Source organism: Balaenoptera acutorostrata, chromosome 10 (assembly GCF_949987535.1).
Source record: "Balaenoptera acutorostrata chromosome 10, mBalAcu1.1, whole genome shotgun sequence".
Taxonomy (NCBI): Eukaryota; Metazoa; Chordata; class Mammalia; order Artiodactyla; family Balaenopteridae; genus Balaenoptera; species Balaenoptera acutorostrata.
This window is the reverse complement of record NC_080073.1, coordinates 4318643-4346544: the sequence shown is the minus strand read 5'-3', so window position 1 is coordinate 4346544 and position 27902 is coordinate 4318643. Positions and strand designations below refer to the sequence as shown.

Below are 27902 nucleotides of genomic sequence, written 5' to 3'. Positions count from 1 at the left end.
GCACAGGTTTTTTTTTTTTTTTAACATCTTTATTGGAGTGTAATTGCTTTACAATGGTGTGTTAGTTTCTGCTGTATCACAAAGTGAGTCAGCTATATGTTTACCTATATCCCCATACCCCCTCCCTCTTGCGTCTCCCTTCGACCCCCCCAACCCACCGCTCTAGGTTTTCACAGAGCATAGAGCTGATCTCCCTGAAGTACCGGTTTTTAAGTTGTTGTTCCAGGATTTGTACACTAGGCGGCAGCACTGCTTCAGGCCCAACTCTGGTTACTGGGCAATCAGAGCCATAGAGAAAGTCCTGTTTCTGGGTTAGATATTACAGTGGAATGTGCCAGAAGAAACAGCTAAGGGCTGGCGTCTCATTGTTGCTTCCCCCTTACCCTTCAGCCCCAGGAAAATCCAACCCCTGCCCACACGGCAATGCTGAGGGTACTGTCGTATGTAGGTGGGGGGATTCCGAGGAAGGAGGCTGCCGCTGGGAACCCAGCACCAGGAGACTTGGAGACCTGGTGACTTAATCAGCGCTCTTACAGCCGTAGGGTCCACCGGGCTTTGGGTGCACTCGGCTTGGTTGAGCTGTACGACGGCCCGCCTGGATCTGTAGGTCGTGGTCCCATCCCCAGGGAAGCTGGCTCTGCAGGTGCAAGGGGGCCTCATTTGCTGGCCCATCCTCCCCAGGTCCCTCAGCTCCGCCACAGTCTAGCCTTGGGACACAAGGCTGTTCAGGGTCCAGGGATGTGACACCAGCCCAGGTCACCGAGGCCTGTGGGGAATATCGTTGGGGTTTCTTGTGTGTGTGTGTGTTTTTCCCCCACACATTGTTCTTTATCCATTCATCCGTTGGTGGACACTTAGGTTGTTTACATATCTTGGGTACTGTAAGTGATGCTGCAGTAGATAAGTGGATGTAGATACCTCTTTGAATTAGTATTTTCCTGTTCTGCAGATAAACACCCGGAAGCGGATTTAGTGAGTCCTATGTTAGCTCTATTTTTAAATTTTTTGAGGAACCTCCGTGTTTTCCGTAGTGGGTGCAGAAATTTACATTCTCAGCGATAGTCTACATGTGTTCCATTCCCATCCTCCGCAACACATTTCTTTTGATAACGGCCACTATGACAGTTGTAAAGTGATATCTCATTACAGTGTTGTTTGTATTGGAAAATTTCACAGATTTTCCTGAGCACACTGTACCTGTTTTGGATGTATACTTCCTGTCATTATAAGCCCACTCTCATGCTGTTATATTCCAGACTCTCCACATCCTCCAAGCCTCTCAAATAATTCCTTTACTCTCTAGCGCTCAGGAAGTTTAATTGACTCTAATTAATTTAGAAGCGCATTTGGCGGTGAGGGAGGAGGCATTCAAAACCATTCGCTGCCTCATTCACTGCGCACCTCGGTCAAGGAGCAGAAAAGCACGGGCTTCAGTTTTCCCATACTTAACAGTGGGGTGGAGAGCAAGGGGCGTAGTTCAACTTCGCTGGCGGAACTACCAGAGTCGTCAAAACGTCGCAAAATTACCCAGCCTCTCCTGGCCGGTTTTTCCTGCGCCTGCGCAGAATCCGCCGCTGGCCTGCGCTTGGGGATTCCCTTTCGTCCCCTCGAAGACTCGGCGCTCCTCCGTGGTCCGTCTGCCTTTCTTTCGTTTTAGGCGTCGACGCAGGCGCGCCTGTCGAGCGCCGAGCAGTCGATGGAGATGGTGGCCGCGACCGCTTGAGGGGTCGTGGAGGCCCCGAGCTCGGGTCGGAGACCTGGACAGGCCTTCGCGGCTGTGGGACCGGGAAAGGTACACCGGGCTGGGCGTGCCTGCGGGGCTGGGCGCAGCTCTTGTCAGAAACCGGGCGGGCGGGCCGTGCGGGCGTGGGATCTGTGTGTGGTGGGTGTGACGTGCGTGGTGGGCGCTGGGGCTCTCGGGCCGCGCGTCTCGCTCGTGTGCCCGGGGTGTTTTTACTCTGTGGTTGCTTGGGGTTGTGTGAGCCCTGTAGCGTTATGCGGCTGGGGCAGCGGGGGGCTGTCTCCAAGGAGCGTTTTTTGGGTCTTCTGTGGAGGTTTAGGCGTTTGGGTTCGGGGTTTGTGTGGTGCCTATGTGAAGTTGTCGTGTGTGCTTTGTGGGGATGAGCCTTTTCACCCACCGCACTGTGGGTGCGGTGATGCGGCGCGTGCACGTCACGTTGAGTTACGGGGAGGGTGGTCGGGCGGCCGGGGGATGTGTGGTGGCTGCGGCGTGTGGCCGGCAGCACTCACGCTGGACGTGGAGTTGCAGGAGATGTGGGTTTTATTTGGACTTTGGACGTGATTTAGGGTGTGAGGGTCTCGCATATGTTGTGGACGTGGGGCCTGGCTTGGTGGTTTGTGGTGGGTATTTGGTTATATGATTGTAGGGTTCGTCCGTTCATTCATTTATTCACCCTTGGAGCGTTGTTGAGATTCTCGGTGGTTTGTACCGGGCACTGACCCGGGGGTTGTGGTGTTGGGAACGAGGACGTGGCTTGTGCTCTCAAACAGCTTACAGGCTGTCGGATTAAGTCGCTTTGTGTACCTGTGATTACAAGTTGAGATAAATGCTATGAGGAGAGGTGCAGGGCTGCCCGATGGGAGAATGCGTCAAGCAAGACATTCTCGAGGAAGTGAGGGTGTCTTGAGATGCGGGGAGTGTGTGTTGGTAGCGTGAGTGCATGGGAAGGAAGGGGGCTCGGGTGAACCACTGGCTGGGAGGGGCCGGGAGCTGCTCTTTCAGCGACCGTCTGGAAAAGGGGCTGAGATCTGAATGTATATAGCCATTGGGCTTTTTAGCTAGAGGAAGAAAACAGGGACCTCGTGTTTCATTTGTTTATTTCCTGGGTCACTGCCACTCTTCAGCTTGGAGGGCTAGGCAGTTCCTCCTCCGTGGCCCTGTTAGCAGGTCCATCCACAGCTCAAAGCTGACGGTCATACATTCCCTCTCACTCTCTACTGTGGTTTGTGGCCTCAGGTTCTTGGGGAGAAATTTCTCTGCTTTCGTGGATTGGTTTTGTCTGCATTTCCCTATGGCTGTGCATCTTTCTGAGGTGACATTGGAAGTGACTTTGCCGTGGCCGGATAAAACTGAAAATGTAACTTATTAAGCCCTGAATTGTATAAGCATCAGCTTCTTTTATTTTTGAAGCAGTGAGAACGTTAGGCTTGCTGGTTTATAAAGTCTAGTAAGTTTATTGGAGAAAAAGTACCCTACAAACGTAAGGCACAGAATAGATTTTTCTTTTTGATCACTAGGTTTCTAATGCTCCTCCTTAGACTGAAGCTGGGATTTTGTTTGATTTGGTTTGGTTTGATTTTTAGGACAGGCGCTATCCCTTTTACATCAGTGCCTTTTTTTTTTTTTTTTTTTTCATCAGTGCCTTTTTGACAGAGGTGCAAGAGCTCCATATATGTAGTTGAATAAATGCTCAAGGTAAAGAGAGTCAAATAAAAATTTGTGCTTGTTGATAACTATTTCAGACATTTACCCAGCGGCTAAAGTGGCATACAGATTATGCAGCTGGATCATTGGAATGAATGTTAGTGAATTGCCTTGGTATTGTGTTTACTGTTGAAGTTGTATTTTCCTTTCTTATCTTCGAGAATCTGTGCTTTCCCTTTCACTGAATTGCCATTGTCCAGTGATGTTCTCATATCTTAGAAAGTTGTGTGTTTTGGTCTAAGGATTCGAGAAAGCAGTTTGTGTTCTCAAACCTGCACTGAAAAATGTTAAGTACCCTTCCTGAACTGTGAAAAGAACAAGGAAAATTCTCAATTGCTGCTAATTTGCCTGAATTGGTTTCCTCCCGCTTCTTTCCTTTCTTAGGACTCCTACTCCAGAGAGGATACCTCATCCAGGGCCGTGATGCCACTTCCCCATCACCTGTATGCTGCTTGGTTAAGCTAATGCTGCAGATCCCTTGTCTCTTGTGGAGGAATCAAGCTGGCTCTTGGCATGAAGACCCTGCCTTGCGGGGGTTGAGAGTGACACTGCCATGGCTTCTCTGGATGACCCAGGGGAAGTGAGGGAGGGCTTCCTCTGCCCTTTGTGCCTGAAGGACCTGCAGTCTTTCTATCAGCTGCAGTCACATTATGAGGAAGAGCACTCCGGGGAAGACCGCGATGTCAAAGGGCAAATTAAAAGTAAGAGGCAAGGATTTTCTGCTTATCTCATTCTGTCACTGGGAGCTTTAACTCGTGGGATGGTTTTCATCAGCTACCATGTTGCCACCGTAATATGATAAACAATAGGAAATTAATAATAATAATAGAGAACATATTTCTAGTGCTTTCCATGTGCCAGGCATTATTCAAAATCTTCCAGTGTATTAACTTCATTTAATTCTCACAATAACTATGTGACTATGAGCCCCATTTTACTGATGAGGATACCAGACACAGAGAGATTAGACACAGAGATAACTTGCCTGAAGCTGCAAAGTGAGGTAGAGCCCGGCTTTGAACCTAGTAAGTGTAATTACTGTCCTCTGCTGTCTATTGCTAGAATGTTTGAATTACCTAACTGCCAGCCTAAGAGGGTTTGGGGTGGAATTCCTTTCCTTTGCTCTGTAAGTGGAGGCACATTGTACACCCATTCACCTGTCACAAATTCAGGCCTTCCTGCCATCCTTACTTCTTCAACTAGACCTTGTCCTCTGCAGCACAGGAAAAGGAAGATTATGGTTGAAATATAAGGAGTTAAACCCAAAAAGTTAAAACTTGGTTTTTGAGCTTCCAAGGACCCTCAGGTCCTGGAGGGTTGCAGAAAGAATTTTTCAAAGTAATTTTTGCTATACAGATTATTCATTTCCCGGACTTTAGATTCTAACTCCTAAGTATGATGCTGGTGCTCTGGAATTCACTTTCCTAGTGATTCAGTTAATAGCTGGCCACATTTCTGAAGACAATGAGATTAAAAAGGTCTATTGCTGTATTCACAATTCTTTGTTGGGTGGGAGAGAAAGGAATGATCCATGTATTCCTAAGCGGACTCTGGCCTCCACACATGTGAGTCACATGCCCCTTGTAATCAAAGTCTCACTCCATGTCTCACTTTTCAGTTCCGAAAAAAAAGAGTTGTTGAAAGTATTAACATTTATAACTTGTGTCAAAAATATGACAAAGTCAAACATTTTCAAAATCCTGAAGGCTGCAATGGACTAGGTGGCTTCTGGCTATAGAGGCTGGAGCAGAGTCATAACTCTGAGGAGACAAGAAAGAAAAAAAAAAGAGGAATGTATGTTCTTTCACATACATTGTTATTTCATTTGACTCTCCCAACAACCCTGCAGGAAGGTGTTGGTCTCATTTTATAGAGAAAAAGTGAGGCTCAGAGATGTGGAGTGACTTATCCAAGGTCAGATAGGAATTGACAGAGGTAGGCCTTGACCCCATGTCTTCCTTCACCTCTAAGCCTAATGCTGCTCTTTGCACATGGCATCACTGATGAGGTGAGGCCCTGTATTCCAGTCACAGCATGCACTACAGCTGGAAAACTAGCAAACGAAGGAACTGATTGTCTAAGTGTCCTTTGGATAACTGAAGGGCCTCCATGATTTTCAGTGAGCACCTAGTCTTAGTGCCAGCTCAACTGAGTCATATACCGTGATATCACTAAAACTTTGATGCCAGTGGGTGGAGAGGTTAGAGAATGTCCTCACATTCCTGTGATGACTGCCCTTGTATTAGGGGAAAAATGTGTAAGATTATCGAGGGAATAATAGATATAGGACCTTCTGCTGCTGACTGAAACCAAGTGAGGGTTGATCCTGAGTACTAGCTGGAGAGAGACCGGGAGTTATCAAATTTAGTTTCTCTTTTCTGTCAGTGTCTGTTTCTCTCTGCTTTTCTGTTTCTGCCTCCTTTGAGAGACAGTGAATTTCCTGCTGCTTTGGCTGTGAGAGGAAGACAGGCAAAATGAATAAGGCACCTAGATTTTAGTCCCCTTTTCTTTCATGTAGCTCATAATCACAAAACATTTGCAAGAAGTCAAGACTTGGGCTTTCTTTTCACTAATGAAAAGGAGAAACTTGGTACTGAGTTGAAGAAATGCTTTGGGCCGATCAAATACTGGAAACTACCTCTTCAGGTGGAGTTCTTTCCTCCTACCTCTGCTTCCTTTACTTGGCTTGATGTGGGCTCTTGTGAAACCTGGGACTGGAAATAACTCTCAAAGATGATGGTAGCTAAGGGGCCAGGTTGCAAGCACTAAAGCCTGCTTTTATTAGGAAGGGCATTTCTAATTCTCTATTTAGTGTCCGTTACAATGGAAGGCTGCAAGAAAGACCTTCTTTGGTTGGCTCAAGCTTCGGTTCTAACTCTAGCATAATCTCTTAAAACTAGCCTCACCATCCCTGACGAGGGCAGGTTATGGGCTACTTTCTCTCCTAACTCACAGTATCTCACATCAGAGGGAAACTATTTATGTATCTAGCCCATTGTCTTTCTGGTACCTTCACTAGGCTTACTTTATAGCTACCTTCTGCTATAAAAAAGCCATCCAAACCTTTCAGGAAGGATTCAGTGTCTAGTCCATTTTGTGTCTAGGACATTTGCCTTATCTGAGGTGCATTTTTTTTAACAAAGCCTTTTCAGGACACAAGGGCTGTCAGTTGAATTTAACTTTCCTCATTCTCTCTGTTCCTCTTAATCAGCCTCTTTTTTAGGAAGCTTGAAATCTGGGAGACACTCTGGTGTTCATTAAGATTCTTATTCCATTTGTCTTGCTGGAATTTGGGAGGCAAGACCCAAGGCTAGGGAATGACTTACCAGGGGATAGACTATACTATCCATAACGTCCTCGGGACTCCCCTGGTCGTGCAGTGTTTAAGAATCCGCCTGCCAATGCAGGGGACACGGGTTCGAGCCCTGGTCCGGGAAGATCCCACATGCGGCGGAGTAACTAAGCCCGAGCGCCACAATTACTGAGCCTGAGCTCTAGAGCCTGCAAGCCACAACTACTGAGCCTGCGTGCCACAACTACTGAGCCTGCATGCCTAGAGCCGGTGCTCCGCAACAAGGGAAGCCACCACAATGAGAAGCCCACGCACCACAATGAAGAGTAACCCTAGCTCGCCGCAACTAGAGAAAGCCCGAGCGCAGCAACAAAGACCCAATGCAGCCAAATAATTAATAAATAAATAAATAAATAAAAACATAATGTCCTCATATTCCTACTATTTAGCTCTCTCTCTTTACCTTTCGAGCTCTTGACTGGGCGTTTTTGTCCTCATAGAAGCACATAGTTCCTCTTGTCTACTTCCTTGGCCCCGAGCTGTTACAGTCCTTGAAATTCTCTAATTTTGTCTGAAATAGTCTCTTTTATCTTTTATGGCTCTAGGATTTTAGACTAGAGTTAATCATAATAATACTGCTGAAATCACAGTCTGCAGCTTTTTTATGGGACCCCAGACCCAAGAGTTCCCTTCCATATTACATATCTGAAGTACAGATCTTTGAATTCAAGAATCTCTACTTCAGAACCGATTTTCTGGTAGGGTTTGCTGATGTTCCTCAGCCTGCAGTTGAGTCTCTCCTTAACTTTATAATTGATTTAAGCAACAAGATCCCTGTAATGTATATGGGCTGGAGGATGGAATTGGACCAGTAAATGGGATTGTGACAGTGATTCTAGAAGTTTTCCTCCTTCCCTCATATTACTTATGTCCTCAGAAAATGAAAGAACCCTGATACAGGGGAAGCCGTGAAATGCATTGGGACCCTGTTGATAGGTGAAATCTAAGTGCTCTTCCTATAGGACCTTGACTCTCTACTGGGTATTCTTCGTGGATTCATATGGTGTTTGTTCCATTTTTCAAGGTCTTGTCCAGAAGGCTAGGAAAGCGAAGAACAGGCTGTTGAAACGAGAAGGAGATGACCGAGCTGAATCAGGGACCCAAGGATATGAGTCTTTCAGCTATGGAGGGGTTGATCCTTACATGTGGGAACCCCAGGAGCTTGGTAAGAAATTCTTTTCATTCGTTCATTCATTCATTCATTCATTCAGCAAATGTTTATTGAACATCTATATGTTTTAAGAGTTAGCCGAAGAGACACCAGTAAATCAGAATGGTTGTAAGCTTCTGGACCTTGTGTTCTAGTGGGGGGAGAAAATGGACAAGAATGAGCTGGGCCTCTGCTTTGTGTTAGGCACTGCATTAAATTCTTTACATGTGAACTCTCATTTAATCCTTACTGAACTCCATGGGGACCTCCCAGGGTCAGACAGCTAGGAAACTGCAGAACTGGGGTAGGAATCCAGGTCTCTGACATCAGCCCAGGTGCAGTCCATTGACTGGGCTGTCTCTTCTTGTGTAGACATTGATTACCTGCCTAGTGAGAAGCACTGGTTCATGCAACTTAATTTTCTGAAGCATGTAATTGTGGTATCATCTACTTACTTTCAAAATTACCATCTTTTCGGGATGATGAAAATGTTCTAAAATTTATTTTGGTGATGGTTGCACAACCCTGTCAATATACTAAAAGCCATTGAATTTGTATGATTTAAATGGTGAATTGTATGTATTTGAATGATAACTCAGTAAAGCTTTTACCAAAAAGATCATGCCACATGGAGTTGAACTAGCTGATCTTACATGTCCTTTAACTGTTGAATGATAGTGATCATTAATATAGTATTTTCTATCCATGCGATGGGTAAATAATGATTCTGTCGTAGTAGTTTATTATACTTTGTTTTGTTTTTGGGCCGCTCTGCATGGCACGTGGGATCTTAGTTCCCCAACCAGGGATCAAACCCGCGCCCCCTGCATTGGAAGTGTGGAGTCTTAACCATTGGACTGCCAGGGAAGTCCCATAGTACTTTATTATACTTTGATACTCATTATCTTGTTCACCTTTCACAAAAGCCTTGTGAGGTAGAAAGGGTAGTGATGCTCATTCCATTTATAGATGAGAAAACAGGCTCTAAGAAGGGAAGTGATATTTACCCTGGGGTCAGCTACCAAATAGTGCTGCTGCAGGATGTGTCTTTTATTTTATTTTTTTAATAAATTTATTTATTTTATTTACTTTTATTTTTGGCTGTGTTGGGTCTTCGTTGCTGCACACAGGCTTTCTCTAGTTGCAGCGAGCAGGGCTACTCTTCCTTGTGGTGCGCGGGCTTCTCATTGCAGTGGCTTCTCTTGTTGCGGAGAAGGGTTCTAGGCGTGCGGGCTTCAGGAGATGTGGCACGCGGGCTCTAGAGCGCAGCCTCAGTAGTTGTGGCGTATGGGCTTAGTTGCTCCGCAGAATGTGGGATCTTCCCAGACCAGGGATCGAACCCATGTCCCCTGCCTTGGCAGGCAGATTCTTAACCACTGCACCACCAGGGAATCCCAGAATGTGTCTTTTTGGAAGAGGAAAGTCCTATAATTACACTATCCAATATGATAGCTACTAACTATATGTGGCTATTTAAATTTAAATAAATTAAAGTTAAATAAAATTAAAAGTCAGTTCCACAACCACACATTAGCCACATTTTAAGTGCTCAGTCTCCAGGTGTGGCTAGGGGCTACCATGTTGGAGAGTGGAAACATTTTATTTTCATTATGGCAGGAGAAAAATGGCTTAAAAATAAGACTATACGCATATATTTATTAGTTACATATGAAAGACAATTAGAAACATGAAGGAGACTTTTCAAGCATATGAATTATTAGCTTTTTGGTAGCTTATTTCATGATTGCCGGTGTTAAATTATCAAGGTGATTTACTGATTAACTTGCCTGTTTCAGCAACTGAAGGAAGTCACAAATTACAAAAGGTCAAGTGAATGGCAAATTTTAAAATTAATATGTATTGTCACTCCTAAAAATTCAAAACTAAAATTTAATTAGGTGTTAAAGTTGATTAGGGAAGAAGAAAAGCATGGATGGTTAAGAGTGTAGCGTAAAGATCTAGATATGGTAAAGCAGCGCTCCCCAACCTTTTTGGCACCAGGGACCGGTTTCGAGGAAGTCAGTTTTTCCACAGACAGGGGTGGAGGGTGGATGGTTCAGGCGGTAATGCAGGCGATGGGAGGGATGGTGCAGGTGGTAATGCGGGCGGTGGGGAGCGATGGGGAGCTGCAGATGAAGCTTTGCTCGCTCCCTTGCCTTCCACTCACCTCCTGCTGTGTGGCATGGGCTGGGGACCCCTGTGGTAAAGTACCTAAATGAATAGGCCATCATTGGGTGGAAGAAATGAACTGAGTGCTGGGAGGGTTGGGGGGCAGGGCCGGCTTTCAGAAGAGGTGAGATTGAGCAGGTTATATTTCAGATGAACTGAGACAACAGGCTACTTGGTTCCATTTGTGTGAGGAGGTTTGTCCTGGGTCTTGGCTGCTGGACTGAGAAGTTACCAGTTTAACTAGCCCCCTCCAAGGGCATCTATTAGCGTTTACATTTTGAGAAGGATTGTTTTTATTCTGATGAAAAACCATATTGTACCAGCCTTGAAAAGGACAGAAAAGTATGAGATGTTTAAAAATCGCCCATAACGTTACTGCCTTTTTATTTAACAAAAATTCATGTGCCAGGCAGTATTCTAAGGATTTTATAAATTTTAACTTCTTTAGTCCTGATAACAGCCCTGTGGAGTAGGTACTACTGTTTTCCCCATGTTATAGCTGAGTACTCCAAGTTACAGAGAGGTTAGGAACTTGTCCAAGGTCACACAGTGTGTGGCAGAATTGAAACTTGAGCACAGGCTGGCTCCAGAGTTCAACCTCTGTCCTTAAGGTCTTTCCTATCATACTTTGTGGCCCCAAGGTGACCATAGTTAACATTTTAGCAAATTTCCTTCCATTTGCTTTTCTAGTTTTTTAATTTTTAGTAAGACTCTAATGGACTTCCCTGGCGGTCCAGTGGTTAAGACTCCACACTCCCAACGTAGGGGGCCCAGGTTCAATCCCTGCTTGGGGAACTAAGATCCCACATGCTGCACGGTGCGGCCGATAGATAGATAAATAAATAGATAAATATAATACAATCCTAGAATGTTTGAAATTCAAGGTAGAGAGGCTCCCTCAGGGAAACGACAAGTCGTTTATGTCCCCACCTCCCCTCCTAGGTGCTGTGAGAAGCCATCTTTCCGACTTCAAAAAACACCGAGCTGCCAGAATTGACCACTATGTTGTTGAAGTCAATAAATTAATAATCAGGTTAGAGAAGGTAAATTCTTTTGTTTTAAAACACTTTTTTTCTGCAAGTATAAATTTCCTGGGGGGAGAATTACATTTCTGTAGCATGTGTCTTGTATATTGTGTATGTCCCATGCTGGCAAGGAAGCGCCCTACCTAGAGCTGTGCTGAGGACGTGGTGGATGGTTCCAGCCTGGGCTGGCTTTACTGAAGGTAGTGGCCCAGGTTGATGACTGGCCACATATCCGGCTTCCCTTTTACTTCCTATGAAGCCCACTTGGCTGCTGGACAGCCTTTCTGCCTTTAGATCCTTTCCTCGTTTGGGTGTCCCAGGGACAATCACGCAGTGAGGCATAGTGTGTGATACCATGTGATGGCAAACAGAGAGGCTAGTAACCAGGCGTGAGAGGAGTACCCTGCCAGGGCCACTGTGCAGTGTGGGAGCCTCTCGTCCTGTGGTTGGTTTAAGAGTGTGTCTTCAATACCACGATTGCTGTTTACTTTAACCCTGGAAATGCTTGTTGTGTATAAGCTGGGTTATGTGGTGGGCATGGCAGCAACCACACGGGTTCAGTTCTTCATGTGTACTTCGTAGGGCAGAAATATGTGACCACTTTCATCGTCCAGGAGGACTGTGGCGAATCGGGGGGTTCCCATTGCTTTCAGTAGCCACCCCACCGTGTCCTTGCCTACCCCTGGTTATTGCTTAAGCGGGTAACTGACAATAAAGAGATTGGAATGGGTCATGCGAAGGGAGGTACCTTCTGGATGCAAAGCTAATACTCTATCCCCCATAAAGTTGTTTTTGTGACATTTTGGGGTTTGGAGACGACAGATAAGACTTGAGCAATGCTGGTGTGCTCATTCCCACTTGATGCCTCTGCCTGTAGAAAGTGTATACACCACCAGATTAATTCTTTCTGGCACTTTTTTCTCCTTGTCAGCTCACTGCATTTGACAGAACAAATACTGAGTCTGCGAAGATCCGAGGTAACTCTAGAACTTTGCTCACATTCCTTCTATTCTTTATCTTTCTTCTTGACCAGATCACCTTTTTAAAATGGCCTACATTTATGTTTGTTTGCTTCTTGTTTTGTTCTTCCCAAAGCAATAGAAAAGTCCGTGGTGCCTTGGGTCAACGACCAGGATGTCCCCTTCTGTCCAGACTGTGGGAATAAGTTCAGCATCCGCAACCGCCGCCACCACTGCCGCCTCTGTGGGTCTATTATGTGCAAGAAGTGTATGGAGCTCATCAGCCTTCCCTTGGCAAGTAGGTGATGGGGAGGCAGGCCCTGGACTCTGATCTCCTTTTGAGACTAACTTGTTTACTAATTACCACTGGGTGATTTGGGGGACTTTTTTTTTTAATTAATGGCCCATGGGATCTTCATTCATTTACTTGTTTATTCCTTGAAGCCCATTACAGCCTACGCCCTGTGTTAGGGACCCGTGATTCAGTGGTCTGTAACAGAGGTTGGCAGACTTTTCCCATAAAAGATCAGGTAGTAAATATTTCAGGCTTTGTGGGCCACATACGGTCTCTGTCACATTTCTTCTTCTGTTTTAAACAACCTTTTTGAAGTGTAAAAACCATATGTAGCTTGAGGGCCATACAAAAACAGCCTGGACTTGGCTTGCAGGTTGTTGTTTGCCCACGTCTGGTCTATAAGCATCATCCATTCCTTCAGGGAGTCCAGCATCCAACAGGGGAGACACACTCACAAACAAGTGCTTTATAAAGAGACAGGTATGATGAGAGAAGTTGTGTCAGGCATGTGGGAGAGTTGACGGAATATTTTTTTTTAATAAATTTATTTATTTATTTATTTATTTATTTTTGGCTGTGTTGGGTCTTCATTGGTGCTAGCAGGCTTTCCCCATTTGCGGCGAGCGGGGGCTACTCTTCGTTGTGGTGCACAGGCTTTTCATTGTGGTGGCTTCTCTTCTTAGGGAACATGGGCTCTAGGCGTGTGGGCTTCAGTAGTTGTGGTGAGTGGGCTCAGTAGTTGTGGTGAGTGGGCTCTAGAGCACAGGCTCAGTAGTGGTGGCGCACGGGCTTAGTTGCTCCGCGGCATGTGGGATCTTCCCGGACCAGGACTTGAACCCATACCCCCGGCATTGGCAGGTGGATTCTTAACCACTGCACCACCAGGGAAGTCCCGAGTTGATGGAATCTTTGTCAGCTCTGCTTGAAGTGGCAGGTGAGGCTTTGAGAGGAGACTGTAGGAGATGGTCTTGAAAAATGAGCAGCGGGCTAGTCCTTTCCTTTGAGCAAAGAGTCACAGACAGCTCACTGTCATATAGAATAGGCTGTAATGTCGTAATATGAGAGCCACTGAGCGCCGCTGAGGCCGCTGCAGAGGCCGGAGAAGAGGGAGAGTGTGGGTGCTCAGGGTCGGGAGGTGACGTTTGAGAGGAGCCTTGAAACACAACTGGGACTGCAGAGAGGTGGGGCAGGCAGGCATCCTGGGGAGAGTGAAGAGCTGGTGCACAGGCGTGGGATGTGGAAAGGCCCGGGGAAGGTTAGTAGATGAGCAGGTACAGTAGTTGGGGGTGTGAAACACTGCTTGAGAATGTGGGAATGAGGCTATAAAGGTTAGGTGGAACCCAGTGGTCCCAATGGTCCAGAACTTTGAATCTCAGCTGGTTAAAGGTTGCTAAAGATGATCTCATGGGGTTTTGGCTAATTCTGGGACTTTTGGGGTGATTTTGCAACCCTGGAGAGTTCTGCTGACTCTGCATGTACTGTTGGCTGCAGGATGTCTGGATAACATGGGACAGAAGCAGATGCTTCCTCTGTCGAGCTCTGATGTCCAGCAGGCTCGCATTACCTTGATACTTCCCCTTTCTCCCTGAGGCGACTCCCTGTCTTACCTGAGACTTTATAAACTATGTTTTGGGGACGCTCTTCACCGTCCTTCTTTTGGGCTAATTGACATTTACTGGGCAGCTGCTATGAGGTGGCCCTGTTGGAAAAAATATAGGGGTGCAGCTATGAATAAGACAGTTTCTACCCTCAGAATCACAGATTCCTAGGGCAGCTCTGGGGTGTACATAGAGCTATCACTACAGGGAAAAGTGGGCAGTGCTCCACGAGGGGCGACGTGGTAGAAACTGATAGAAAGGCAGATTGTTTTTGCCTCGGGGGACTGGGGGGGCTTCCGGGAGGCTGTGCCATTTGAGCTGAGCTTTGGAAGGGATAGGGGTCTGGCGTTTGGGCGTGGGGGAAGGCCGAGGAGGATAGTCCAGGGAGAGCCTGGGTGGTGTCTGAGGCACGGGGCAGATGGAGCAGGGCAGTAGGTGGTAAGGCCAGGTTAGGGGTGGGCTTCCGAGCCTCGAAGACAGACTGTCCTAGGCTGCCTGGCTCTTTGCCGGCTGCACTGGGCGTCCATCCCACCTCAGAGCCTGAGCCCGGGAAGGCAGAGGTGTGGGTGCTTCTCGCCTGTGGGCAGCGCCTGCTCTCGTGCCACGCCCACCGTTGGACTCCACTGCTGTCGTGGCTGGTGGGGTGATTGGAGGCTGCGGGCTCACTGCTGCCTGTCCTGTGTTGTGCTTTACAGACAAGCTCACCAGTGCCAGCAAGGACTCCCTGAGCACTCATACCAGCCCCAGCCAGTCACCCAACAGTGTCCACGGCTCCCGCCGGGCCAGTATCAGCAGCGTGAGCAGCGTGAGCTCTGTCCTGGACGAGAAGGATGACGACCGGATCCGCTGCTGTACACACTGCAAGGACACACTACTCAAGAGAGAGCAGCAGATCGACGAGAAGGAGCACACCCCTGACATCGTGAAGCTCTACGAGGTGATTCGTGTGTGGTCTTGAGTCTGATTAGAGAGATTTGGCTGTTGCTTATATACGTGCCTGCAGATTTTGGAGAATGCTTTGGGAAGTCATTCCTTTGAATCATTTTTAGTTTCTGCCGAAGGGCACTAGCTAGGGCCCTGGGTGAGTCGCAGAGTCACTGGGTATGTTGCAACAAGCTTGTTCCCTCTCCCTTCCATGCCCACTTGACAGTGGGGGTGGTTAGGGGCTTCCGTGGCCCAGGGGCAAGAGGAGGAAGGGTGGTTGCCATGCGGTGTGGACAAGTTCTGTGGGTGGGCAGGAGCTGGAGCTGGTGGTGAAGAGTGGGCTGGAAGAGACCTGCCACACTCACTTGGGAGTTTGAGAAACTGCCCAGAGGCTTAGAGCTTCCTCTTTTAAGTCTATTCAAATGCCTCAGCTCTCATTACCACCAGCAACCCTGGAATGCCTTCAGTAGGTGCTGCTTTAAAGGAGCAGAGTATGGTGCCAGAAGCTGGGATTTAGAGTCAGACTGGGTGTGGGCCTGGCTCGGCCTCCTAATGGCCAGGTGAGGCCTGCAAGATGAGAAGGATGAGCCAGGTGGGGGTTGGGCAGGGAGGTGGTAGGAAACGGGGAGGAGGAAACCAGCCCGGGCGTCGGAAGCAGTTTGTGCAAAACTGAACAGTGGAGGGGTGTGTTCTTTTTTTTAATAGATTTTATTTATTTATTTATTTATTTATGGCTGCGTTGGGCTTCATTGCTGCGCGTGGGCTTTCTCTAGTTGTGGCGAGCAGGGGCTACTCTTCATTGTGGTGCGCGGGCTTCTCATTACGGTGGCTTCTCTTGTTGCGGAGCACGGGCTCTCGGCGCGCGGTCTTCAGTACTTGTGGCACGTGAGCTTCAGTAGTTGTAGCACGTGGGCTTCAGTAGTTGTGGCTCGCAGGCTCTAGAGCGCAGCCTCAGTAGTTGCGGCGCACGGGCTTAGTTGCTCCGCGGCATGTGGGATCTTCCCGGGCCAGGGCTCGAACCCGTGTCCCCTGCATTGGCAGGCGGATTCTTAACCACTGTGCCACCAGGGAAGCCCCAAGGAGGGATGTGTTTTTGTCTGATGATCACTGAATGGTCACTGGTAGCAGTTCTGCAAGTCAGAGTGGCTGTATTTCTGAAACCACCGTGAAAATACTCAGGATACTAGAAATGGTGTTAATTAAACCCTTGCTGAGCTGCAGATGTAGCCATTGGCCGTCCTTTATGTGGAGTTCACGATCTGATAACTCATTTTTGTAAATAGCTGCCGTGCTTTTGGCTTCCTTCTTTTTTGAAGTGTGCCCTGGCAGTGCCTTGTGCTGGGATCTGGCGTCACCTGGCAGGTAAAGGACATAGCAACTAATTTCTTTTCTCTACCTTGGTTAACTCAGATGACTTGTGTCCTGGAAGGCCTTGCTCCTCTCAGAAACATCCGGTCAAAAGTTCACCCTTGGGCTTCCCTGGTGGCGCAGTGGTTAAGAATCCGCCTGCCAATGCAGGGGACACGGGTTCGAGCCCTGGTCCGGGAAGATCCCACATGCCACGGAGCAAGTAAGCCCGTGCTCCACAACTACTGAGCCTGTGCTCTAGAGCCCGTGAGCCACAACTACTGAAGCCCATGCACCTAGAGCCTGTGCTCCTCAACAAGAGAAGCCACCGCAATGAGAAGCCCGTGCACCGCAACAAAGAGTAGCCCCCGCTCGCCGCAACTAGAGAAAGCCCGCGCACAGCAACAAAGACCCAACGCAGCCAAAAATAAATAAATAAATGTATTTAAAAAAAAAAAAAGTTCACCCTTGCTTTCTTTCCTTCCTGCAAGGTTTTCTTGTAGAGTAGGTCTAAATCAGGAAATTGATAACAAGAAACAAAACAAAACAGAACTAAAAACCACTCTCTGCACTTTTTGCATTTTATAAAACTGCACATTTTAAATACATCTCTGTTGATTCAACATAACCTCTGGGTAGGCTTTTCTGTACCTTGAGAGCACAACTCATCTCTTCTTTTTTGTTCTTAGAAATTACGACTTTGCATGGAGAAAGTTGACCAAAAAGCTCCTGAATACATCAGGATGGCAGCATCATTAAAGTAAGCTATTCCTCTCTGTTTTACTAATTTAGTGGTGACTGTTTTCTGCCATTTTAGGTCAATTCTTTAGTAGGTGAAAATGAAATTCCTAACTCTGCCCAGGCTTTTCTTCTGCCACCGACTGCAGAGAATCTTCGTCATATCTGTATTTCTTTGGGGTGCATGTTACAGTCCTGTGTAGTCATGTTCAGTCATGTGACCCCAGCTTTTCTGATTGAGCGGGTTTAGGAAGGGCCTTGGATGATAAGCACCACTGCCAAGTGCAGCATCCGGAGGTGGGCAAGGGCACTGTGCCTCATGCTTGTGCCTGGGTCGATGCCACTTCAGGGTGACGTTGAGGTGTCAGGGCTGAGAGCAGACATTTCCTTTAGGTCAGGGGTTGGCAGACTTCGGCCCTCGGGCCTCATCTAGTGTGCCGTCTCTTCTTTTAAAATTAAGATTTAATTCACACACCATAAAATTCACCCTTTTAAAGTGTACAGTTCAGTGGTTTTGGTACAACCATCACATCACATTTAGTACAACATTCACAAAATTGTATGCCCGTCACCACTGTCTTAATTCTGAAACACTTTCATCATCCTAGTAAGAAACCCCATACCCATTAGCAGTCACTGCTCCTTCTCCCTTTCTCTGGAAACCACTAGTCTGCTTTCTGTCTATGGATTTGCCTAGTTTGGATATTTCATTTAAATAGAATCATAGATATATGATCTTTTGTGTCTTGCTTTTTTCACAATGTAAAGTTTTCGAGATTCATCCCTGTTGTAGCATGGTTCAGTGCATCATTCCTTTTGTATGAAGGCACTGTGTGGGTAGACCACATTTTGTTTATCCATTAGTCCCATGGTGAACATTTGGGTTTTTCCACTTTTGGCTATTGGGAATAATGCTTCTATGACTATTCATGTATAGGTGTTTTGTGGACATATATTTTTATTTCTCTTGGGTATATACCTAGGAGTGGAGTTCTTGGGTCATATGGTAACTCTGTGTTTAACTTTTTGAGGAATTTCCAGACAGTTTTCCAAAATGACTGCACCATTTTACATTCCCATCAGCAGTGTATGACACCTTCAATTTCTCTACATTCTTGCCCACACTTATTATTGCCACTTGTTTTTTATAAATAAAATGTTATTGGGACACAGCCATGCCCGTTTGTTTGATTACTGTAGCTGATTTTGCACTACAGCAGCAGAGTTGAATAGTTGCAACAGAGACTGTATGGGCCTCCGTAGCCGGGGGGAGCTACCATTGCTGAGCATGCTTCCAGGTGTCTAACTCTTACACCTCCAAAGACCAGTTCTGCAGTGCTTTAAGTAAGTGCCTTTCAGTCTGTCACTCACTCACTCAGTGGATATTTATCAAGCACGAGTTATGTGCCAAGTGCTGTTCTGGGTGCTGGGGCTGCAGCAATGGACTGTGAAGACAGCTTCATTATCATGGGAGTGCAGACCGTAACCAAGTGAACAAGTAACGCACATGATAATAATGCCAGGCATGATAGGTGCTCCAAGGAGAATACAGTTGGTTGATGTGACTGAGACCAGGGCAGTGATTTCAGATTTGGGCCAACCCTGTTATTTTCCACATGACTTGGCGTTATCAAGACAAAGTGCAAGTCTTCTTAGTTCTGATCTGATGTTCTTTTTGCAAACTGTGCAGTTAGAGATGATGAAACGACTTTACTGAATCTGCAGATTACAGCACACACCAAGATTTTTCCAGCTAGGGCTGCCTTATAGATGGAAAACAGGTAAACACAGCAGTTCTTTCTGCTTATTTAACTTAAATAGCTGCTGCCTCAGGAAGGGAGTTGAGTGGCCATTGCTGAGGCTGGATTAATAGCTTGGAGATCATTTGAAATGTTTCTCTTCACAGTAAACATTGTTTAAGCTTGTCCCATGTGCTAGTTACTAGGGGTATAAAAATGAAAAGCCATAATCACTGCACTTGGAGTTCAGCAGTCTGGTGGGAATGGCAGACTTGTAAAGGAACAATTCTAAGACCACATGATAACTGTTGCTGTTCCTCTGAGACTGGGGTTAAGCCACCTCTGGCCTTCCCTGATGTCCCCTCCTCCATCCTGGGCAGAGTTACTCCCTCTCACCTCCTTTCTTGAGTTGGAGTCCAAGTGTTTTTCTCACACAGGGAGCAATTGTGCGTGAGAACCAGGAGCATGGGGCAACTGACACAGTGCCACGCGGGCCATGGCTTGGATTCCTTGGTCAGCTTTCCTATCATTCCTCCGCTCCTTGGGTAGTCTTTGAGTGAGAAAAGAAAGTTCCTTCTCCTCTTATGTGGTCTAACCAACTCATTTAGTAAACCACTTCATCCGTCTTACTAGATGCACTGAAATTGTTCAGGGAAAGTAGGCTGAAGTAGATTCAGTCACATTTATTTTGGCAATGAGCTTAGGAGCTGGTCCTCAAAGACCTCGGTACTAGTGTGTCCCTATGGTGTCTGCAAATTAAAAGCAGTTTCTAGTTGATTAGCACTTATATTTTGAAAAGGAATGAGCACTGCAATATATACAAGAGTCTGAAATGCCATTTGGAGAGAATTAACTGTCTACCCCTCTGTGAGTCCTTTCACACCACACTGTCCATTCAGTGCGATGACACTTAGATCAAACATCTCTGTGATTTCTCCCTAGTGCTGGAGAGACAACCTACAATCTGGAACATGCCAATGACCTTAGAGTGGAAGTGCAGAAAGTGTATGAGCTAATAGACGCTTTAAGGTAAGGTCTGTTAGGTGATGTCTTACGTGCTGCCTTGAGTGGAGGAGGTGCTGTGTTAATGAGTGGTGGGCGGCCAGCAGACCTGAGCTTACCCAGTCCTGGTGCTAGTGGGAGTGTGTGAGGAGGAGGCTGAGGGAGTTGCCAGCTCTGGCGCTCAGTGCATCTCAGTAACTTTCGGTTAAGGATTTCTACTGTTCATTATTATTAAAGGAATAGGAGCTGATTGACACCAGCTGTGTGCCAGTCACTGACTACTTCCACACAGAGTAGCTCCTTTATCATACCACAGTTACCCTGTGTGGTAGAGATTAACATCCCCATTTTATAGGTGAGAGAATGCACCACAGCTAGAAGAAGTGCTGGAGCCCAGATGGAAACCCAGATTCTTTCCTTCAAGTTGGCTGCTGCCTTGTTTTTTTTGGCCGTGCTGTGCAGCTTGTGGGATCTTAGTTCCCCGACCAGGGATCGAACCCAGGCCCATGGCAGTGAAAGCGCCGAGTCTTAACCACTGGACCACCAGGGGAGTCCCAGTCGCTGCTTTTTAAATGTGGATTGGCTGTTGGGGTTACATCAGCCCTTTGCAGCATAGGAAGTACTGTGACTCAGAACAGAGATGCGGAACCCTTGTCCATCCGTACGTGCAGGACTAGCTACATGGTTTTAGGGTCTGTTGCAAAATGAAAATTCAGGTCCCTTGTTCAAAATTAAGGATTGTAAGACAGTGATAGCAGAATATGAAACCAAGCACAGGGCCCTTCTGCTGTGCTGGTCACTCACCCACGACGCTGGCCCTGCACCAGTGGTCAGCGCCTCGATGGCTGAGTGTTTGTTGTTCACCCTGTGCTTCTTTGGGGCCTTGGGTACAGCCAAAGGGTAAGAAATGGGCTTTGCCTGCAAGGACATTTCAGTGGAGTCTCTAACCCATTTCTCTACACATGTTGCTGGCATGCAAGCCTGGTGACTCGGGACTTTTCACCCATGTTTCTGAGGCTGGCAGTGCCTGTTACAGTGTTGTGTTTGTTCCAATTCAGTAAGAAGATCTTAACCTTAGACTTGAAGCAGGACCCTCCGCCACATCCAAACACTTTACGGCTGCAGAGGATGATCAGATATTCAGCTACGCTTTTTGTGCAGGTAAAGCCATCCTGGGGTGGCAGAAACACCACACTCGCCTCCCCTGCTCTTCTACCACTCTGAAGGCAGACTGGGCCAATGGCTTGTTTATTTTCTGTTTGTACATTTATTACTTTTTAAGATTATAAATGTGTCAGCCACATCTAGAGAAAAATCTGGATGTCAAAGAAAAGTGAATATTCCTTTTAGTCCTATGTCCTTAACACCATCCTGCCTCATTCTGATGTATTTTCTTTTTTATTCCATTTGCAGTGGTTATATAAAGTAGTTATATATGCTACTTATAGTAACTTATAGTTATATAAGTAGCATATTTGCAAGTTTAGGCCTTCTTATTGCTGAATTTTATATCATAAGCACTTTTTTTTTTGGCGGCGCCACACGGCATGCAGGATTTCTAGTTCCCCGACCAGGGATCGAACCCATGCCCTCCGCAGTGGAAACACTGAGTCTTAACGACTGGAGTGCCAGGGAAGTCCCATAAGAACTTTTTTTTTTTTTTTTTTTTAATTTATTTTTGGCTGTGTTGGGTCTTCGTTTCTGTGCGAGGGCTTTCTCTAGTTGCGGCGAGCGGGGGCCACTCTTCATCACGGTGCGCGGGCCTCTCACTATCGCGGCCTCTCTTGTTGCGGAGCACAAGCTCCAGACGCGCAGGCTCAGTAGTTGTGGCTCACGGGCCTAGTTGCTCCGCGGCATGTGGGATCTTCCCAGACCAGGGCTCGAACCCGTGTCCCCTGCATTGGCAGGCAGGTTCTCAACCACTGCATCACCAGGGAAGCCCCCATAAGAGCTTTTTTATGCAGTCTTCAAACAGCTCTTGTTTGAATGACTACAGAATAGTGCTCTGTGTACACCATCCTTTAACTATTCCCCATTCACTGGGCATTTGATAGATTCCCATTTTTTGCTGTTGAGGATTGCCTGATGGACATACTTGCACATAGCATTTCCTCCTTGGGATAAGCTCCTACGGGACTCTTCCTGGGCCATTGGTTTGGAGGAAACAGGTGATTATTCAAGGGCACACTAGACTTAGGTGGTTGGATCTAAGTTGTTTCTATGTCAGAAAGCCCTTGTGAGAGTCACAGCCAATCCCCTGTGGGGCTCCTGACAGAGATCTAAGCGTCCTGTTGGGTTAGTTTCCCAACATCGTAATGCAGAGAATGAGGCCCTTCCTGCTTTTGATTAGTGGCTGTATTCCACAGTCGTTTGATGAGTGCCTGCTGAGTCCCAGGCAGTGTTCTAGGTGCTGGGTATCCTGCCATGAGTAAAGACAGACATTCGTGTTCTCATAAAGCTTGTATTCTAGAGAGGGCAATAGATAAGAAACAACTAAAAAATATAGCTTAAGAGGGTGGAGAGTGCTGTGGAGAAACGTAAAGAGCGTGGGGTTGGGGCTCGGATGGAGGCTTACGGATGTAGACAGGGAGGGCAGGAAAAGGCCCCACTGAGAGGGCAAATAACTGGGATGTCTGGTGTTGATCATTTCATCAGGAAAGGACTGGCCCATTTGAAAGTTGGCTCTGGTCTGATTTCAGCGTTAGGTCCTTCCCTGCTCTGCTCATTAACGTGACTGTCCGAGAGTGGGGTGGCTTAGCTTAAGTGGGCTCTCACTAGAGGGCTTCAGGTTCACTTTTTTCCTAAAAGGGTTTAAGTGTAAAATTGCCTGTGACCCCCTACAGGAAAAGTTGCTTGGTTTGATGTCACTGCCAACCAAAGAACAGTTTGAGGAACTGAAAAAGAAAAGGAAGCAGGAAGTGGAGAGGAAGAAGATCCTGGAGAGACGGGTGAGTGAAGCTCAGGGATGCTGGCATCTGGCTTCTTCCCTGCAGCTCCCTTGAGCTCAGAGGCCTCCTCAGGCTCCCAGGAGGTCCTGTGAGGTTGTCGTTAAGTCAGAACCTCTCATTCTCTCTAGTTTGCGTTCTCCTTCTGTTCTGTTTCTGGCCTCTCTCATCTTCAGAGGTCAGAGTAATTATTTTTCTCTCCAGGTCCTATTTTTCTTTCAGAGGTTTTACTGATTTTCTTCTGTCCAGAATACCATAGAGACTGGCAATCCTCCCCCTGGTACAGGCTGCAGAGGACCCAGACACCAGGGAGTTCTTTGTAGAACACTTTGGAATGTGCAATATTAAACAGAATAATATGTGTATTTAAGATTGTGTGAGGTTCTAGTGTAGATGAGTGGTAATAGACCTCAGAGATTTAAGACAAGTGCATGGCCAGTGAATCTAAGATTGAGAAAAAGCTTATCCCTTAACTTACTGTTATTTGTTATTTTAATTTTGAAAATCAGGGTTTGTCCCTCCTTCCCTTCTGATAAAAAAGCCTGATTTGATTTTAGCAGTTGGATATTGTAGTCCTGAGGTGGAGAATTGGAGTCTCACTGACACAGGGATAGCGGGACCGCAGAGGGTGGCTGGCTGTGTGGCTGTTGGCCTGGTGACCGTGTTTCTTCTCTTTGGCTTTGGTGTCTCCCCAGGCTGCCCTGGAATCCCAGCGAAGGCTTGAGGAAAGGCACAGTGACCTGGTGTCTCATGCGACCAACGGGGAGGTGGTGTCCCTTCGCGGGGGCCCTGCCCCGTTGAGAAAGGCTGAGGGCTGGCTCCCGCTCTCAGGAGGTCAGGGGCAGATCGAAGACTCGGACCCACTCCTCCAACAGATCCACAACATCACATCCTTTATCAGGCAGGCTAAGGCCGCGGGCCGGATGGATGAAGTGCGTACGCTGCAGGAGAACCTGCGCCAGCTGCAGGACGAGTATGACCAGCAGCAGACAGAGAAGGCCATTGAGCTGTCCCGGAGGCAGGCCGAGGAGGAGGACCTGCAGCGGGAACAGCTGCAGATGCTGAGGGAACGGGAGCGGGAACGAGAACGGGAGCAGTTCCAGGCGGCATCTCTGCACACGCGGACTCGGTCCCTGGACTTCCGAGAAATCAGGCCTTTTCAGCTGGAGCCAGGCAGAGAGCCCCGCGACCACCTTGCTCATGCCCTGGATCTGGGCTGTTCCCCAGCTCAGAGCAGTGCAGCACCCAAGACCCCTTCACCCAGCTCGGCTCTTGAGCCCATCAGAGTGTGGTCTGGGCCCCCAGCCCTTGACCAGGAATTCTTCCCCCAGAGCACCACGTCGCAGCACAATGAGGTGCCCTCCCTAAATCCCTTTGATGAGGAAGACCTCTCCAGCCCTGCAGCAGAGGGCACGGCCAGCCGTCCTGCTGCAGAGCCTTCCCTCGGCCCTCCAGCCTGTGTCCTCAAGGAGTACAATCCTTTTGAGGAAGAGGAGGAAGAGGAGGCAGTGGCAGGGAATCCCTTCACTAGCCCAGACAGCCCAGCCCCCAGTCCCTTTGACGAGGAAGATGGGCATCCCCATCAGAGACCCTCAGGCCCTCCTGTTCCTGGCAACCCCTTCGAGGAGGCGCCCTGTACTAACCCCTTCGAGGTGGACAGTGAGAGCGGGCAGGAGGGCGAGGAGCCCATAGAGGAGGAGCTCCTCCTCCAGCAGATCGACAACATCAAGGCATACATCTTCGATGCCAAGCAGTGCGGCCGCCTGGACGAGGTGGAGGTGCTGACGGAGAACCTGAGGGAGCTGAAGCACACCCTGGCCAAACAGAAGGGGGGCGCCGACTGACCGTGGTGGGCAGGGCGCCTCTGGGGCCTGGCAGGAGCCAGGGGAGCAGGAGGGAGGGCTGGTGGGGTTGATGGAGAAGGAGGAAGGGTGAGGTTTAAGCTGCACGCAGGTTAGGGGGGGAGGAATCTGCTGTTTCGTGCTGTGCACTTGGAACTTTTCCCATGATAGTTGAATAATAAAATGGGAACTAGAACAGGAAGAATCAGCATGCATTTGCTGTTTTTCCTGTTTTTTTTTTTTTTTTTTATAATTGGGTTTTCCCTTTAGAAGGGAATTTAAAACTTCACTGCCGAGATATAACTAAGCGCAGTTCTGTTGGGCCCTGGGCAGAAATGGCTACTGTGTACCTCTTGCATCCATTTGCTCCTGCCTAGTGTTTGGTCATTATGCAGTATTATAGGGCAGGCTTATATAGGGTCCTTCCTTTAGCCAAGACAGACAAGATAGAGTCCTGTAAATTTTACTCGGCTCTGGAGGAAGTCTGTCCCCATTAGGGTATTATGTTCCTTTTACCTGGGACTTCCACTGCCCTACTGGGCACATTCTGCCTGTGCAATGGAAGGGGGAGGTCTTGCTATGAAGGCAATAGTTTAGATCCAGGAAAGCGCAGCACCTCTTCTTAAGAGTGGGTAATGGGGGTGAGGTTTCACCAGGGTCTATTTCCCTCTTTGACTTCTTGTTTGTCTCTTTCAGGAAGTTAAACTCCCAGTGCGGGGGTATCACTGTGAGTCTGATCATGAGCTTTTTACAAAACAGGACTGGGTAACTTTTTGGTTGATGGAGGTGGTGTAATTTGGGAGAAGAGTCTCTATCCAAGTGTGGCTCTGTGGAACTGAATGACTGCTGGGATAATTGTCTGTCCCCAGAGAAAGCTTCCTCAAGAGCTTTGGCAAAATAACTCTGAGCTGGGCTTTTTCAGACTTTTTCATAGTTTAGGAATTGGTGACCAGGAAGCTCTTGTGGAACATTGTCAGAAGAGTTAAAGCTCCCCTGAGTCAGAAGGTCAATTAAAATAACTTCCAAGGCTAGTTGATGAGCCTTCTTCCCTTTTGGTTCATCTTGTGCTGACCGTGGGCACTGGTGAGATATTTTTTTACCAATGTTTAGTATTAAGAAACTGAAATGGGGAATTCCCTGATGGTTCAGTGGTTAGGACTCGGCGCTTTCATGGCTGAGGGCACGGGTTCAATCCCTGATCAGGGAACTAAGATCCTGCACAGTGCGCCGCATGGCTGGGGAAAAAAAAAAAAAAAAGAAACTGAAATGTTTGAAAGAGGCACAACCCAGGATCATTTTGGTAGAATTGCAGTACTTGAACTCTTCGCCAATTAAGGGCAAAAAGGGAAATTGTTAATTTAGCTCTGGTGCTTAGGTTTACAGGAACATAACCCTTAACTGACATCTGCCATCGTGATACCCAAGTGTGCTCATCTCTGGGTAGAGTTCCTGCAATTATGCTTGTTAACTACTGAACAATAACTGACCACTAGTCACTTTATACCCCTTAACTAACTCTGGGTCATACTCTCAATGGTTAATGGTGTGAGAGTTGAAATTCACTTTGTTACATTCTGAGAAGACCTCTCAATCTTGGGAAGGTCTGAAAAACATTGTGGTGTAAAGGTAATCTGTTTTTGTATTGACACTATTCACATTTCTTTAGCACCTGCTGGATCTTTGGGCTGAATGAGGAGGTCCTGTACGGGGGCGTGGGAATGGGGAGTGGGTGGGTGGAGGGTGTGTGGAGGACCCCTCGAGTTTGGGTTCTCTTCACAAAGGAATGTGAGTGGGTTTGAGGTCAGCCAGTTACCAACCTTGCTGATGTCATGGTTTTGGGAAGTTGGCCGTCAGGCGTATAAAATGTTGCCCGGTACAGGCGTTTTTTCTTCCTCAAGGTCATTACCCTTCATGCTGTTACTCTGGAGGGATTTATGGATGGCTGCATGCTCCTCCCTGCTCAGTCTGTCTTTTCTCTTTGACTGAAGAGAAGGAAGTTCTCTGCGCCGAAAAGCAGGTAGTTCCAAAAGCTAAATGCTGCTCTCCCTCATGATTACTTTTCTAATGAGAATATATCTCTTTTAGTTAGCTGGTGGTTTCAATTAAGACTAGTTTACCAAACATACCCTTTCCCTGAAATCAATTGCAGGTGGCAATCTATAAGTAACTAAGAGCATTGAGAGCCACTAATATAAGAAACATGTTTTTAAACGAAAAAAAATAAAAAAAATTTTTAACTGAATATACTAAATCAAACTAAAACCCTCTGATGTGATTGAATTCTTCCACGGCTGTATTTTTCCATTTAATTCTTCCATGGCTATATTCTCCTATAATCACAGACATGACCGGAGTTAGAATTCTCTATCCCTTGGAATTCACATGGGCACAAAGTTGGATTTACAGGGATGGGTTAACGTCAGGGAAAAGATGGCCTATGAATTGCAGCCACAACTTCAGGTTTTTACCTCGTGTGAATAGTTCCCCCGTCCTGCAGTCCTTCATCGCAAACAGCTCCATCTCATCGGAAAATGGGCAAGTCCTTGATACGGCGTTGGCAGATGTCCCTAGAAACAGATCATGTATGCAAGAGACTTTGGGGATTTAGGCACCAAATGAAGCTGGCTTTTTCCTTTTATGCCTTGTCTGTATTTTCCCTTGTCTAATACACTAAGGACACTTACTCATTATGCTTGCTGCTCAATGTGTCTTTTCTGTTCAGATACTAAAATGTACCTGAGTCATTCAAGAGCCACGTGGTAGGCTGGACGTTGGCATAGGTGATGGGACTCAGGGTGAGAAGCTGGTCTCTTTACCAGGTCACACACTGTGGTAGTAGATTGTGCTGGTCATCTGACAGTGACAGACAGTTTGAAGGTCATTGATTTGCATGCACTACTCTGAGGCCTTGTATTGGAACCTTTTTAGAAAAAATAAAATAACATGTTAGTGGTTGGGGGTGTGTGTGAGTATGTGCACACATGTTGCGAGTGAGAATTACCAGATAACATCTCTCCCCTCCTTTCTTAATAACTTCTGAGTATCAGAAGACAGCCCAGCTCCTGTGTTACCTGTGTGGTTAAGGCCTCCGGACAAAATCAAGGTCACTGGGCTCTTAACAGGGGATAAGTATGGGTTCGAGTTCTGTCCTTATCTTTAGTTATTCCTGCAGTGTTGATTAAATGACCTGTCTTAGACAGGTGTCGTGCAAAGCCCTTTGAGGTGGTTAATCAGGTGTTCAGCTGACAGATGAAGAAACTGGTTGAGAGAGATTAGCCTGGCTGGGGTCACAAAGGCAGTCAGTGGTGGAAGGAGGATTTAAAGCCCAGTCTGCCTGACTCACTTGCCCTAAGTAGCAAGGAGGGTTCCACGT

At 47.1% G+C, this 27902-nt stretch overlaps 1 protein-coding gene across 2 annotated transcripts; it reads left to right on the top strand.

The window, feature by feature from the left end:
- The first annotated feature begins 1597 nt into the window (after positions 1-1597).
- RBSN (rabenosyn, RAB effector) lies at positions 1598-27481 on the top strand. Of its 2 annotated transcripts, XM_007192617.2 has the most exons (12): positions 1598-1792; positions 3830-4146; positions 7822-7962; positions 11059-11159; positions 12073-12118; positions 12237-12398; positions 14689-14930; positions 16954-17024; positions 19684-19770; positions 20802-20904; positions 22587-22691; positions 23384-27481. In XM_007192617.2, exons 2-12 carry the CDS (start codon positions 3999-4001, stop codon positions 24530-24532), a joined length of 2355 nt encoding a protein of 784 aa, XP_007192679.1. In that variant the 5' UTR covers positions 1598-1792; positions 3830-3998; the 3' UTR covers positions 24533-27481. The 2 variants fall into 2 exon arrangements, with proteins under 2 accessions (XP_007192679.1, XP_057411398.1); XM_057555415.1 differs by lacking the exons at positions 1598-1792; positions 11059-11159 and having other exon boundaries at positions 4010-4146.
- The last annotated feature ends 421 nt before the right edge of the window (positions 27482-27902 follow it).

What these genes read in the sequence shown, in the direction of transcription:
- RBSN (XM_007192617.2), top strand. Translation starts at nt 3,999, where the DNA reads ATGGCTTCTCTGGATGACCCAGGGGAAGTGAGGGAGGGCTTCCTCTGC. An exon ending in GTGGGAACCCCAGGAGCTTG is followed by an intron (nt 7,963 to 11,058) that starts GTAAGAAATTCT and finishes CTCCCCTCCTAG; the next exon opens with GTGCTGTGAGAAGCCATCTT. An exon ending in CAGCTACGCTTTTTGTGCAG is followed by an intron (nt 20,905 to 22,586) that starts GTAAAGCCATCC and finishes GACCCCCTACAG; the next exon opens with GAAAAGTTGCTTGGTTTGAT.